The sequence below is a fragment of the Alexandromys fortis genome, unplaced genomic scaffold, assembly GCF_014885135.2.
Source record: "Alexandromys fortis isolate MF-2015 unplaced genomic scaffold, M_Fortis_MF-2015_v1.1 scaffold_71, whole genome shotgun sequence".
Lineage (NCBI taxonomy): Eukaryota > Metazoa > Chordata > Mammalia > Rodentia > Cricetidae > Alexandromys > Alexandromys fortis.
This window is the reverse complement of record NW_026067954.1, coordinates 4,727,006-4,743,131: the sequence shown is the minus strand read 5'-3', so window position 1 is coordinate 4,743,131 and position 16,126 is coordinate 4,727,006. Positions and strand designations below refer to the sequence as shown.

Here is a 16,126-nt window from a genome sequence, read left to right as displayed (position 1 = left end):
ACAATATTTATGCACCTATGCAAAGTTATTTTGTCCTATTGTATGAATTCATGTTTCTACCTCTGCTTAAGATATTTTGCATGTTGATGTAATTTTAGGATGTATTTATCATATTGCACTATACATTTCTACCTCTGATCAAGACACTTATATATTGTTTACATTTTGAGGTCATTGTCCTCATTTGCTTCACATTTGTTTAAAGATTGTTTGATATTTTAATATTAAGCCTTAGTCTTTAAGCTATATAGGTATTAAGAATTATAGGCCAGTAATCATCCATGTTTGTCATAGTTATACTAATCAGGTTCTTTAGATGCATAGAGATTGTATTCCACATAGATAGGTCATCTTCAACCACTTCAAAGAGCTATAGAATATGACATTTAAATAAGTTAGGACTCTGTTGACATGAGACATGATTGCTCCCGGTAGCATTGATCTATTCCCGAGAGAATGTTGGGCACCAAAGACACACCACTTGGAGCTTGTTTTCTTCTTGGCAAAACTGGCCCTGCCTCAACCACTAACAAAATGCATGGTGTCCAGACTGGACAAGCAAGATACAAGCAAAAAGACTGCCAAAACTTGCCAAGACAGGGTAAGATGGTTTTTCAAATTTTCCTGCCTCTGAAAGTGGTCTGTCAGTTACTCTAGGCCTTAGCAAGCTGGTTGCCCAAACGTTGAAAATGAGACTTTGGGTGATTGCCCAGGTAGCCGGTTGTCTCTATCATTTCTTGCACATTTTGGAAGTTGCTTGATTGCACTTCCTGTTTACTCATGTAATATTATTTCCCTTCTCAGGTCTTTGATGGGGTTGAAGACAAGATAGTTGTAGTTACTTTCCTCTTGTGACTTAGCCAAGCCATTTCTAATACAAGACTTAGACACCTTAGGATAGGATGACTATTGAAACATTTAGCATATGTTTCTTGCTTGGTGTTGTTTGTAATTCTAATTTTTATACTTGATATTTGTTCTTATTGTATACAGTTTTGTATTGGACTTGGAACACTCTTATTTAGACAAAAGAAGGAGGTGTTACGGGAACTCCTTCAGCAAATGGCCTTTGGGATGCTAGCCCACTTTGGGCATGGTCTAATTTACTATAAATGTGGACGTAAAAACTTATGTGGGCCTCTTGGCGGCTGGATTACGTTTCAGTTCCCTGCACACGCAGAGGACTGTGGATCTCTACTCTTTTTGTGAGTTTGCCCCTAAATAAATAAACGTTTGTTATACTCTATTCTGGGCTAGTGTAGAACTGTTTTATATCACAACAGACTGACCCTGACAGACTCTGTCAAAAACTCAAGACACGTACAGTTTGGGGAGAATCTGGGAAATTCACCCCAGAGGAAAAGACAGGCAAAGAGCAATGAGCAGACAATTTCCATATGTATAGGAATGCATACAGGTGCAGAGAGAGAGAGAGAGAGAGAGAGAGAGAGAGAAACCATTTTACTGTCCATAACATATCTCAGAATTTCATGCAAGTCTCAAATATATATAATACAATTTATCAAAAAACAAAATTTAGCCAGGTGGTGGTGGCAGCACACACCTTTAATCCCAGCACTCAGGAGGCAGGCAGATCTCTGTGAGTTCGAGGCCAGCCTGGTCTACAAGAGCTAGTTCCAGGACAGGCCCCAAAGCTACAGAGAAAACCCTGTCTCGAGAAACCAAAACCAAACAAAAAAACAACAAAATTTAAAGTGAACAACTGTTAATAAACATGAAATGTTCAGTTATACTAGTAACCAAAGAAGAACATTGGAAGGCCTTTGTAACCCAACTGGAAAAGATTGCACTCTGCTAACCAAGTGTGGGCAGAATTGCATTCCTGGCACTGTGCACAGTCTGATATCTACTTCCTGTGGCCGTTTGAACCAGGCTAGTGAGGTGGCTTCTTTGTTGCCAAGCCTGACAACATGGAGGAAAGAATCAACTTCAAGTTGACCTCCACATATGCAGTCTGACAGATCTGCATTTGTACACACGTACAACACACTTACACATACACACACGAAATAATATCAAATAAAATTTTTAAAGCTTTAACAGTGGCCTTATTGTTTGGCTTAGAAATTTCACTTTGGAAATTACTTTAGGGAAAGAGTCCCAAAATCTAAACAATGCGTTTAGGTGTGTTTTTAGGAGAGAGACGCACCACAGACATCCAATGATGAGAGATTCAGTAGCGAATGACGTGTTCTAGACCAGTGGTTCTCAACCTCCCTGATGCTGTGACCCTTTAACACAGTTTCTTGCATTGTGGTGACCCAAGCCATTTTTATTGCTACTTCATAACTGTAATTTTGCTACTGTTATGAATTATGATGTAAATATCTGTCTTCTGGGGGTCTTTGGGGGTAGCAGCCTACAGGTTGAGAACCACTTTTCTAGACCATACACAGCCAGTGAGAGTAGGAATGATAAGTAGTATTTGATGGCGTAGAAATAATCATGCCATAGAACAGAGACACGCCAGCCCATTATTTCATAGTACACGTGCATAGAAAGGACTGGAAATTAATGCATCGGTCACTGGCGGGTGGTGTTTGTCCAGGTGATGGGATTAAAGCATTCTTTTTTAAAAATACTTTCATGTGTCTATTTTCTAAACTCGGTGCAATGATGAAATTTGGCTTTGTAAGAAAATAAAATCTTGATAACATTTTTCAAAAGACTCAACGAGGTTTCAAGTTTAGTGAGATAGGGATTACAAGCAGAAATGCCTGGAGCTTGAAGTTGTTTGAGAGGTGAGAAGTCAGAGGTAGGTACAGAAATGGGGAGCCACAGCCCATTGTCTGGAGCGATGCTCACTTCCTCCAGGGTGGACTGAAGAGCGGGTGGGACTTGGCGACAGCGCAGGCTTATGCCAGAGGGCAGAGTCATGATTTTGCTAATGTGTTGTTCAGCTGAGTGACTGACCACAGGGGAGCTGCCTCTCTTCTCCCGCCCCAACATCCCTTTCCCCTTCACTAAACAAATACTAGCCAGCACAGATCGGCTTTCACTTGGCATAAGTCAAGAGGAAAGCATGGAAGGGGGAGGGTAGCTTCCAGAGCACAATGAGGAGCCAGGCCCAGGCAGGCTAGCTACTGACCTCTGGGCATTTCCATGGGGTCGAAGCTGGCCAGGAGGTCACGGCACCACTGGCGGTCACCTTCCACCTTGCTCAGCCAGTTGTTGCAGTTGAAGTAGTAGCGGAGATGGGGCCTCTTCATGTCGGTCACTATCACCCGGTCCAGGTACCAGCTGGCGTTCAAGCCTGTGTTGTCATGCTCGATCCTGGGACAGAAGCCAACACCCACACTTCACTGGCAGAATCAGGATGTTGCGATGCCCCTTCCGTGTGAGGGTGCCCAATGACTACTTCAGAGAGGCCCAGTCATTTGCTCCCTTTGGTTCTAAGTTTCCTTGTCTATTAATGGGGATATTTTGCAAGGCAGCTGTGCATATTAGTGACTGTTACACCGTCATACTGCCACAGGGGCTCTCGGTAGGAGGGCCTTGAGCTGTGCCTGGCAGGGCCCGTGCCAGCGCTGCACCCTTTCTGCTCTGACCTGAGTTGTACACATGCATCACCTTTGGGAGCCTACCAGAGTGACGACCAGAAAGACAGCTGATCCAGTCCTTACTAAAAAGGATGGCTAAAAGGAGGACGTGAAGAAAAACGTAGAGAGCAGAAAGCACCTAGCCCTTTGGACTTGGCGGGTCATGGCACCTGAGTAAACCGTCCTGTCCCATCACTCTTGAGTTATCAAGTTCCTCTCTTAGTGGCCCTCGCCCCGGGCACCATCCTTAGTGTCGTCATCCAAGGGTCCCCATCTAGAACAAGACTGTCCCATAGAAAGTTCATGTGAGCCAAACATACAATTCTAGATTGTTCTAGTAGCCTTGACCTTGAAGACATAAAGAAACTGATAGAATTGGTTTTAACAATACACTGTATCTTCCACTCACCATGTTAACACACGATCGTGTAAAATGTAACAATGTGGTGTACATTCTGTTTCTCATGTTAAGTCTTTAAGAAAACAACCTGGTGTCTATTTTATTCATACAACACACTCGGCGTGAGTGAGCTGTATTTTAAGTGCACAGCAGCCACAATGCCTTCTGTGCTGGGTGACATAGATACAGAGTCTTCCAAATCCGTGCCCCAAATCGTCTCACTTCCCACAGCCCCCACCTCTGCCTAATTTCTTCCCTAGAGCATGGCCACTGGATGACCTCATAGTACAGGCAACATTTCATTCCAGTCCATCATTCTGAAGCTTTATGCCAGTAAGTCACAGTCCGGTACAGCCCATGACCCCAATAAACAGATGACCAGCCCGATACATTCGTCCTATCCTCTACAGGGTCTCATGCCTCTGCCTGGTCAGACCATTTCCTACATACCACTTCCCCCGCCTGACCTCCCTGAGAGAGTTCCCTCTCTGCTTGTATTCCCTTCCCTGTACACAACCAGTACCTGTGGCCCTTGTATCCTCTCCCAGCAAAGGGATCATGTAGTCCCAAATTTTCTAGTGGGAAAAAGAGAGTCAGGACTGAACAGAAGCTGCATTTGAGCCCTGTCCAGGCCCCAGTTAGGGACAATCAGCCCACAGATGAGCCTAAAGTGAGCATAAACCAGAATGGGGTGGTTAGCCAAGACTAGGAAAGGAAGAAGGGAACGATCAAATGCTCTTCTTTTGCAGCCAGGCTAGAAGTTACCCCTTTTCATACAGCTCACAGAAACTCTCCCAGTGAGAACAGCATCAGGGGAATTTTCATCCAAAGGTATCTTGCAGCAAAGCCCTCACTGAGGGCTTAATGACTGCTCTACACACAGACTTGGTGGGCGCTAGCATTATATAGATGAAGTACCGTTATTAGAGAGAAGGAAGCAGAGGAATGGATAGCTAAACTGTCTAAAATCCTGCAGCAAAAAACAGCAGAGCAAGACCTTGGACTTGGACCTAGAGATCCGTCCCAATTACTGTGCTCCAGTGTTTGTAAGAACTTAGGTCTCTGTGTGTGGGGAGTTGCATCCAATTGTCCAAGCCCATGAAAGCAAGTCTCCAATGGTGTGATTTGGAGCTCTGTGATTCAGGATGGGGACATGGGACATAATTCTGGCTTTTAGTAATTCCTCAAACGTCAGTCAGCTGAGGATTCAATATCCAGAAAAATGCCAATTTTGATTATCACCACTACTGTAGGTTAGGGGCAAACTCTCACCTGATTTTATAGATGAGGCCCACGTTATTGGTCCGCACCCGGAATACGTCTACGTTGGCTTTCTCGAAAGCAGATTCACTCCTGCAGGGAACAGGGCCGTCAGTCCCACTCACAATGTGTCTCGTGGGCCCAGGAGCAGAGCCAGAGGCTGGTATCCTCTCCTCCCTCTTTATCCCATGCATGGAAAGAGCAGCATGCACCTAGCTCCCGTTCTGAGCTCTCGCCCTAACATGGTCTGAGAGAAGAGGACGGGCAGGCAGGTGCCGTGCTTAGACTCACATCCAGATGTTCTTTTGATTATGGTTGTGAGTCACTAACACAGGCATAGTGGGTGACACCAGTGCCATTGTGTGAGCATGCAAGCCACTAGAGGTAGAAAAACCAGGGTCTGGTCAGAATAGAGGAGCCTGGAGCCTCTTGTCTGCAGGTCCCCTTGCAGGTCACCCTCACCTGCCCCGTTCTGCAAGAAGAATTGCAATGGCAGCCCCAAGTTGATGCAGACCTTGGGTGGCTACCTGTGGTCCTGCCATTCCAAAGAGAAAGGGGAAACCTCTCCCCCACCCCACCTCTAGTCCAGCAACCATGGAGGGGAGGGCAGTAAGGGACTCTAGACGAATATCTGGCAAACTGCCATCAGATGAAATACACCTGAGGCGTGAGGCAGCACAACGCCCAGGCGAGTCCCAGCTTCTGCACACCCCAAATTCAAGTGGCTACGCCCAGGAGGCTCACGGCTCCTTGCCCCAGGATCTTCTGGAGTGGATCCCTAAGTCTCATGTTGGCATCTGTTTCTTCCTCCACAGGAGCTAAGAACCCAGCTGTGAGAGCCCAGACCGCCAAGGAGTTCTTCCTGCCTCCTAGCTGGGCCCTCTGGTTTGGGAGACTATGCTCTCTCAGCCAGGGCTCATGGAACCAGCACATGGCCAGGGAGAAGAGGAAAGAAAGTACAGAAGATATTTGCCTAGGCTGTTCTCTACACCTTAAATGTGCTCCCAAAGTCATTGTGAGCCTCACACTTCATACACGCCCAGTAGCTAGTTGGAAACCTTTAAGAGGTTGGAGCTGGGGGTGTGGGTCAGGGCACTTTTCTGGCATGCATGGGGTCCTGGGTTTGATGCCCAGAACTGTACAATGAAGGAGGTAGGGCCCAGGGGAGGGAAGTCGGTTAGTGAGGATGCCCTTGAAGAGGGTGTTGGGACCCTGTGAGGACTCCGTTTTCTCTCCTTGTTTCCTGGTTGCTGTGAGTTGAACAGCTACTTTCACAGCTGGTGTTGACTTGCTATGGCCCCAAAAGCAAAGCAGCCAACTGATCACGGGCCCAAACCCCTAAAACCTCAGAGCAAAATAACCCTTTTCTCTTTTCAGTTGGTTTATTTCAGGTATTTGTTACAGCCATGGAAAGTTAAATAATCCGAGCTTATAATGACTACTGGCTGTCTGTGCTCTTCAAAATAAAGGGGTAAAGGGCTTTCTCCCCAGGCCACAGGCTGAAGGTCAGGCACAGAGGGCCTTCCAGGTTCTTCAGGGTCCAGAGGCTGGGATTTTGCAAATGGGCCCACTCTGGCGAACAATCTTTAAAAGGCAGGGACACAATCAAGCAGGGTCCAAGCCTCATATGGAAGAGCAGAGGCCATGAAGATGTACACAAAGCAGCCTTGTCAAGGAAAAGAGAGCCCAAGAAGAACCCTGGGGACAGAGAAGTAAGAAGAGGGGTGATGGATGCATCTGGTTCGCTGTAGGGGAACGGGGACCCCGAGGCTGCTGGCACACGTCTGAGCTCAGGGAGGTGTCATTCAGGGAGAAAGGGAGGGGTCAAGCAAGGCCACTTTAAGTGTGCAGTCAAAATGTTTCCTCCTCCAAAGGATGAGTTGGTCTTTTTCCTGGGGAAACAACGTTTCTGGATCTGGGATAGAAAATGGAATCCAACCAAACCAGGACTATGAAGGTCTGCTGATATGGGGTTGCATCTGTGGGGGTAACGGGGCACTCCAATCCCTGGTTCTGTCGCAGCTGCTGTGAAATAACTCAGAAAATACACGGACATCAATTCTACACATTAAGATTTTGTGAATGAGAAACAGAAAAAAAAATGAACAAATGGTATTTTCTCTTTGACACAAAGTAATAGCTTTTTAGAATAAATCAACAAAAATTTCTGCATTAAGTAAACACCCTAAGGAATAGACGCTATATGATTGAACACTTTGTAGCTATTAAGGATCCTATTATAAAAAGAACATGAAGTTTATAAGCTTAAAAAATATATTAAGATAGAATCTGAGAGCAGAACAATTGATACAAATGGGACATCATCTTCATTTAAAAACAGCGAGTGGGAAAATTTACACAAATATACAATGTCACGTCTAGGGGCTAAGACTATAAAGTCTTATTTGTGCCTATCTATATAAATTTTCACATTTGCCGAAAGGAACCCATACTGCTTTTGTGAGTCCCCATGCTTCAGGACCCCTCGCCGCACCTCCTGACACCCAGCGCAGCTCATGGGCTGCCCTGGGGCACAGTCTCTGAAGGTCTGAGGATGGTCGGTGTCACCTAAAGGCTCAAGGAACCTGGGAAACAGGTTACAGGAAGTAGAGGGCAAGGAGGGCGGTGTCCCCGGACCATTTCAGCCAATGATGAGGCAGCTAGGTTTCCGAGGCGCCTCTGAGGAGGACTCTGGGAAAGCAGTTCTGAGAGCTGCGCTGAGCCAAGGGGAGCCCTAAAGGCATGCCATACTCCATCGTACTTACAGAAATCAGCCCATGCTATTGTGCAGCCACGGCCTGGGAAACAGAGAAACAGGGGGCGGGCGGGGGAGCTCCACCTGACCAACACGGGCAGGAAAACTCAAGGCCGCTTTGTCGGGGGCTGGGATAGTTCCTGCTCAAATGTGATGTTAAAGTCGTCCATGGAGACCAACCTGTTTCTGGCTTACAGGAAAACTCCATCTTCAGAGAAGAAAGGGCTGCAGACAACTCCACTGGTACCTGTCCGTTCTCAGGGAAAGACTGGGACCATCCCAAACAAACCCCCAGCCCTGCCCACTCTGGGATCGGATCTGAAATACCCACTTGCAGAAAGTCAGGATGCAAATGCTGTAGAAAACTGACCAAGGCTGGGTTAGAAATCCCAAAGGAAACAAAAGTGCAGGCTCCTCGCGTTTCCCAGCGAGATGAGGACCCCATCATAGCTCTGGCAACAAATAAAGCTCCCTGCTCCCATCATGACTCGGCAAGGACTTCGCCCAGAGAGAGCCTCAGAAGGCTGTACCTGGCATCTTAGCCACCAACTAGGCAGAGCCTCCAGACTAAAATGCCAGGGACTCTCTCACACACTGGGGTATGGATTCTCAGCAGGAAAGACAGCACTCTTGGCATACATGAAACCCCATCCTTTTGCCATATCTTTAACTCGTAGCCTCTTGGGATCGTTTTGTAGGGACCTCACTGGGGTAGAGATTGGGGGAGGGTTCCTGTGTGGGAGCTAAGTGAATGTCATCTTGGCTGCCTAGGAATCAGATAGTAAAGATCTTCTTGAAATAGGAATTGTGTTATATTGGGTGAAGAGTGAATCCTGCTAAGCCATGTGGGATTCCGTGTTCTAGGTTACAGGAAAGGGCACAGGAATGAGCTCAAATCAGGCCGAAACAGAAAAAGGGAGGACAGGAGACAAGAGATGAGAGATGCGGCCAGAGCTATGGAAAGGGTTTGGGAGAAGTGCCAAGAAAGATCAAGGTTGAATTTTAATACTGGGGGAGCTGCAACTCATTTGTTTGCATTGGATCAGTATGAACCTTTTCTCAGGCCCAGAGCTACTGGAGAAGTCTTACATACAAAAGTGTGTGTGTGTGCGTGTATGCTACACACGTGGACACATGCATGTATACAAGGATCCATGCTGCAGTGGGTCTGGTTTAGAGCTGGTTTGAGTGTGAAGAAGAGGACCGGGCAGACAGTAAAGTGCAGGGAGACAGAGGAGGAGGCAGCACATCTCGCGTTACATGGGGACTCAGAGGTGACCTCAGCTGCCACCCACGTGTGACACATCCCAAACCTTCAGCAAATCACAGTCCCCTCCTGAACTCATTTTCCAGCTTGAGTGGCAGTGATGTCGTGAGCAGAATTTTGCACAACTGTCTTTGTAGTCTTTTCCCTCGATGTCTCACTGCAGCCAGATCCTGGCCTCTTGCTCACAGTTAAGGTGACATCAGCTGCCACTGTCAACTCAGTATCCACTGACTGGCTTTCAGGCAAGGCCTTCCAGCCTGGCCTCTAGCCTTTCCCATATGCTTCAAGACAGCATGGTTCTCACTGGCAGTTCCAGCTGGGCCCACCTAGAGCACTTTCCCTGTCCACAAGCCTTGCAAACAGTCTCTCTGGGTCTAATCCATCTTTTGCACTCCTCTCTTATCCTCATTCATTTCAGCACTGAAGACTTGGGTTGTTTCTTTCCCTGTGAAGTGTCACTCTGGCAACACAACATTTCAGGTGTCTACTGAGTTCTGCCTATTCTTTATGACCCAGGACAAGTACAGGGGCCCAGGAAACCCAACTGCACCTCCACTGCAGATCCAACACCTCCCTTCACAGTACTCTCTAGTCTCAGCAGCACCCAGCTTCTATCCCCACCCAGGTCCACCCTCACACTGCTGTCAAGCTGCCCTGACTAGCGGATGGAGCTCCCATCTGCTCACTTATTTTTGCTTCCCAGCCTCAAGCGTGACACAGACCTAGGCAGAGATTCTCTCCCGGAGCCTCCCCAGTAGACCCCAGTGGTCTCTGGATTGCCGACTGCTGTCCCTAGGCTGATCTGGAGAAGCGGGCTCAGTGACAACCCTTCTCTCTTGGTGTGTTACATCAGTGATCTGGGCCTCCCCGAAAGAAAGTTTGGTAAACTGATAAGCAGGAGGGAAGAAGCAAAGGATGCTGGGTATGTAAAAGGAGGAAAGACTGTGAGAACCCACGACAGTCTGGGGATCACAAAAACCAGCTGGCCACCTTCCCAGGGCTAGTAGCATCTCCTTCCTCTGGGAGGATGCATGGCAAAAAGGATGAATGTTTCATGTATTCCCTTTACCGTGCCCACGTCACAGGAGGGAAAGGCTTCCACGAGAGTCACGTGCAGTATGAGTAGTGCAAGGAGGCGGGTACCCTGTTCTGCAGAAACGGACAAAAGAAGGGGTTATGCTCATCCCGGCATTGCTGCCTGCGTGCCATGGCTTAGTCAGGACTCACACATCACAAGACTGGTCACTCTGCAAAGCGCAGTGTTGCGGTCTCCTAGCATGGCCACGCCACCTCTCTATAACTTCACCTCTTGTCCTCTAGAGGTCCCAGGCCACGGACCTTAGGGACCAGAACCTGTGGAGCCTGTAGAACAACTCTCCAGGGCCACAGATTCGTGTCATCAATTAAAATGTCTATAGCACCAATGTCAATGAAGGACCATTTCTCTCTCTCTCTCTCTCTCTCTCTCTCTCTCTCTCTCTCTCTCACACACACACACACACACACACACACACACACACACACACACATCCTGAAGGTCTGTGAGCTTCTTCCTCGGCCTCAGTTTTCCTATGAATGGACCAGATCAGGAGATTTAAATGGCTGTGGAACTTTTCCTCAACTAGATTGTTTATTCTCCAATATCAAGGGATACTCACGGGTATCCCTTGGGAGATCTAAACTAGACATTACTGTTTATAAAAATCTAGAATGGGACAAAGGAGAATTGGAAGGAAAGCACTGGGAAATCCTCAAGATGATATTTGGATTGTTGACCGAGAAATCTTGTCATTCAACATGGCTGTGATCTAACTGTTCGCCTCTACAGAGAAGAAGGCCACCCCTGAGTTCTAGAACTTGGCCAACCAAATTAATCTCCCAGGATCCCCACAAGCCAAAGCAGTACTCACTTGCTGGTGAGATGGAGCTTGGGAGAGAGCCCATTCTCTCCAAAGATTGTGATGAACACATTGGCATCTGTCCCTGCACCACGAACATCCCCCGTGGCTGTGACCACCTCGTACACTGGAGGAGAAAAAAAAAAACACAGATTGCAGGCTCAGAAGAGAACCCAGAATCCCATTCTCACAATCCTGAACCAGGTCAAACCCACACTAACTCAAGACCGAAACTCACAGTCGGTGCCAGACCCTGCTTTTGCAGAGGAATCTGAAAGCGTAGAGACAAGGCCAGCTTCATTCTGCATGGGTTAATCCCCCAAGGGCTGTGTCTTTGGCAGTGACACTGAGTTCCCTGCCAATGGTCTTTTTGAAGCTTGCATGGCTTGTTGCCAACACTATTCCTGGTCAGGGTGTCAGCACCTGCATACTTCCTGAGGGAGAACCTATCAAGATCGGTGTGGTGGTTTGAATGAAAATGACCCCATAGACTACATGGAGTGGCATTATTTGTAAGGATTGAGACCTTGTTGGTGTAGGCGTGACCTTGCTGGCGGAAGTGTGTCCCTGGGGGTGGGCTTTGAGGTTTCAGAAGCTCAAGCCAGGTCCAGTGGCTCTCTCTTCCTGCCGCCTGCCAATCTAGATGTAGAATTCTCAACTCCTTCTCTAGTGCCTGTCATGTTTCCTGCCATGAAAAGAGTGAACTAAATCTCTGAACTGTAAGCCAGCCCCAGTGGAAGGTTTTCCTTTATAAGAGTCACTGTGGCCATGGTGTCTCTTTGCCACAACAGAAACTTAACTAAGAAGGAAGGATCTGCTACAACCAAGGGGACTGGGTAGGATGAGCAGGGGCATTCAGCATCCAGGAGTGTTGGCGAAACTTTGGGAATGTATCTTGAATCCATTTTTGGAATCAACTCCCAGAATCTAGCACAGACCCGGTCTGAACAGGGTTGTTGCAGTCAGCCACCCCCAGAGCCACGTCACCTCTGCTGAGAAGTGGGAACAGCCACACACCAACCTATCCAGCTGCTATTCCTATCTCCCAATGAAGTGTGCGTCCCCAGCGTGTTTTAGGAAGAGACTCACTTCTGAGTCAGTGGTGGGCTGGAGACGCTGATTCAGGGGACCGACCACACATGTGTGCAGCGAGGAAGGCTGACCAGAAGGAGATGACTGCGTTGGGAAGGAGGAATTTGCAATGTGGAGAGCTGGTCAAATGTGGGAAATGGTATTTGAAATCTTCGGGGTCCAGGTCAGCTGTTCACCACATTGTGGCAGTGTACAAACATCAAATGCTTGAAACTGTATCACAACCAGCACTGACTGATGATTTACTACGTACCTAGCCCTGAGCCAGGGGCTTCGTGCCCCTCATCACACTTGATCATTGCTGTAAACCTAATCTCATTCCTACTTCTGGTCTTTAGAACAGATCGCCCACTGCAGAGTATACTGGAGCTCTCTTGAGGAGGTCTTGTGGACTGAGTTACCATCTGAGGGTTTAACATTCATCTTTCAATACTGCCCATAGGCAGCCCATTCGGCAGGAAGGTTTTGTCCCACATACAAAGTAGCAAAGTTGAGAGGTAGATAGTGGAGAGTAGAGTCCTTCTGAGCAACTGGAGCATTCTGGGCCCGGGAAAAGGTGTGTTCTGATTATTATCCATCTCACTGCAAACCCGCAAGCCTCTGCATGCTGGGGTAAAGTGTTGGGCATCAACGCCACACAATGCCACAGAGATCTAGAAGTAGCCACTTAGAACCAGGGTGGCTCTTTACAAGTAGCTACCTGCCTATAAGACTGGATAGTAATATCTGCTTCGCAGAACTATTCTGGGAATTGAGAATGTGGAGGCCCTGACACATAGAAGATGATAAATAGCCTTTCTTTCTCGAAGCTGTTGTTCACGCAGACAAAGCCCATTTCGTCCAAAAGCTAGCACCTGTTCCTTTGGCAGACAGTGTATTAGCTCAAGCATCATGAACATGGCATGTGGTTAGTTCTGAATCCCTTCAGGGGCATCTCTGGTCCTTGCCTGTGAAGAATGGGATCTGCAGTGTCTGGAGCTGAGAGGAACACTGGATATCCCCAGTTCTGACAAAGCTCGGCGGAGGAGCCATGCGTGGGGAAGGAAAAGCAATCCATGCGTTTGGACTCTGCCTCTCATGAGACTTGTGACAAGGCTTGAGACATCACAGCCTGCACCTCGGGGGAAGCCGTTCAGCGTCAGGGCAGCCACGAGTGCTGCCCGCGTTATCTGTGTGTGCACAGGGGCATCTCTGAGTCAAGCTGATGCAGGAGAACGGCCAGCTCGATGGAAAGGCCAGGGCCACGTCATTGGAAATTTGTAGAAAGAGACCCAAAAAAACTTAGAGAAGAGGAAGATATGGGCTCCGGGAGGTGTGGGAGTTGACTCGCTAGCTCCCTCAGGAGTGCACGGCTACTCCTGAAGTCAGACACTCGCCATATAGAAGTTGCTCATCTGAATTTAATTATAGTTAAGGCCATCAAGGAAATGACAGTGAGTCACAGATGAAAATATGGCACCTGGAATGCATCCAACAAAAGACTCATACCCAGAAAGTATGAATAATTCACATCAACAAATCAGACGGGGACTGCATACTTTTAACACACGAGTCTTTAAAAGATAATCACTTATCATAAGATCTAAAACTTCCAGTTTTAGGTTTTGACCCAAGAGAGACAAAAACAGAGGCACAGATGCATAGAAACCCATGAACTCAATGTTCATAATAGCTTACTCTGAGCAGAGCTGAATGAGAAACCACCTAAATGTCCATCAGCAGGTGAATGGGTTAACAATGCATAGTATACCCACACCCTGGGTACCACTCAGCCGTGAAAAGCAACACGCTATTGGCACGTGCTATGTAGCACATATGTAGACTAAGAAACACTCATTCTTTACAATGCTATTTATGGGAAGCCATCAATAGCAAATAGGACCTACTTTAACAGGAGGCTGAAGAGTGGCTGCTTGGAACAGGAAGCTGGCAGGGAACAATGCTCTCTCTAATGTAAATATTCTTCACATTGACTAGTCACACGGGTATAATACTAATCGAGTAGAACATTTAAAATAGATGTACTCTGTAATAAGTTTCAGCAATGCTGAAAAGTGCAAAAATGTCTTAATGCATCATCAAAGGTGTCTGAATGGCCACCAAATACAGGAGATGTGCAAATAAACACGTTCGGCCCCATCATTCATCAGGGAAATGAAAACCCCAGAAAAACGCCACCTGACACCCACCAGGATGGCAGGAATAAAGAGGACTGGCAATACCAGCGTCGGCAGAACGTGAATCTACTGCCCCTCTTGTATGTAATGGGGGTGCATGAGAGGCTATGTGCACCCATAGGTGAACAGATGTTCACCCTGTAACCTAGCACTTCAGCTTCCAATTTTAATTCCAGGAGAAACGAGTGTGCAAATGTCCAAGATCTGTAGCCTCTTTATTCACCATAGTACACAAATAAGGTGTAAGGAATTCGACGGGAGAATGGTCGAATCACCAGCGATGTGTTTATAACATGCAATCTTATTCGTGCCTGAAAAGAAAAACTATGTGTCACGTCACAGCAGGCACACACCTCCCAGGTGGGATGTCACGTGAGAAAAACGGTAGACCCGAAAATATACACACAGCAAAATACATATCTCACCCCTGTAGTCCCAGCGCCAGGCACCTAAGGCATGAGGACTGCTGAGAGTCAAGACGAGACTTGGCTACATCGCAAATAGTCAGAGGAGCTGAGCTACAGAGGAAAACCCTGGCTCCCCAAAGAGTATATACTGTGTGACTCCATTTATATGAAGTTAAAGAATAAGAAAAAGCGGCTCCTGGGGATAGATTCAGAGACTTATTAGGTCTGGCAGAGGTATGAAGGAGCTCTGTGGGGGGCTAGAAACGCTCCCGCTCTGGTCTAGATCAGCAGTTACACCCGCATGCCCAAAAGTAAGTACTCTTCTTGGTACTTCTGGTCCTGTACTGTGTGCATGCCGGTTCTCACTCTAATTTGTTTTTTAATTCATAAAGATCAGTGCAGCTAGCTGAGAATGCGAGGCAGTCCCAGCACCGCTATCCTATTCTGCTCCACGGGAGCCCGGGAACCCAGGAGCCCTCCCAATCTACAAGTCGCCTCTTTTCCTGTGCCCTGTGCCCTGCACTCCCTGATCCCCAGACTCACAGGGCGTGGAGATAACTGGGAAGCAGTGGACAGAGGAACAGATCCCACCACCCCGCAGGCAGCTCGCACCCTTTGCCTTGTAGTACTCATGCTCCAGCTCGTCCTCGTCATCCTCTGAGTTGTAGTTCAGCAGCTCCTCCTCGTACAGGCCCAGGAAGTCGATGTCTTTCTTCCTCCGCTTTTTCTTCTGGGGCATCATTTTGCTGCCTGCCTCTTGTGGGACGCGGTACACTCACCGGTCTAACTCCACCTTTTCCCTAGACCTGTGACTCTCACTCAGAGAACTGCGGAGCCCTCCTAGGGCTTCAGGTCCGGATGTATCTGGCCTTGTTCCCTAGGTCTCCTGGGTCCCCCATCCCAAAGCACTGTCCCACTTTTCTCCTCTCTGGTCCCTCAACCCAACACAGCGCTTTTTTTCTTTTTCTTTACTTTCCCCTCTTTCTGTCCCCTGCTCATTCTGGGCCACCTCCTCTCATTCTGCACCTGCCCCCGGGGCTTCTTCTTGAGATCTATCACTTGTTGATGAAAACGAGAAGGTCGTCCTCTCTCCTCCTCCCTCCACACCCCTTTGCAGAGACTCAAGTGACACCAAGCCCTGGCATCCACTTCCCACCTGGCCTCACAATGGGGAGGGTGGCACTCAAGACCCCTCCAGGCCACTCCGAGGACAAGTAGGGGCCCACTTCTAAGGAGACACCTGAGCTTCCCAGCCCATGAGAACACTGGATAATGCTGTGACCAGGGTTGGTCCTGGGGAGGGCAGAGCT

The 16,126-nt window shown here is 47.8% G+C and overlaps 1 protein-coding gene across 3 annotated transcripts in view; it reads right to left on the bottom strand.

The window, feature by feature from the left end:
- Positions 1–15,558, bottom strand: part of Loxhd1 (lipoxygenase homology PLAT domains 1) — a 137,616-nt gene extending 122,058 nt beyond the window's left edge. For all 3 annotated transcript variants that reach the window (XM_050151703.1, XM_050151704.1, XM_050151705.1), the window contains exons 1-4: positions 15,429–15,558; positions 11,153–11,267; positions 5,233–5,313; positions 3,110–3,294 (exon numbers count right to left, since the gene is read on the bottom strand). In XM_050151703.1, coding sequence (XP_050007660.1) covers positions 3,110–3,294; positions 5,233–5,313; positions 11,153–11,267; positions 15,429–15,558 — 511 coding nt within the window. The remainder of the gene's footprint in view (positions 1–3,109; positions 3,295–5,232; positions 5,314–11,152; positions 11,268–15,428) is intronic.
- Positions 15,559–16,126: the final 568 nt, after the last annotated feature.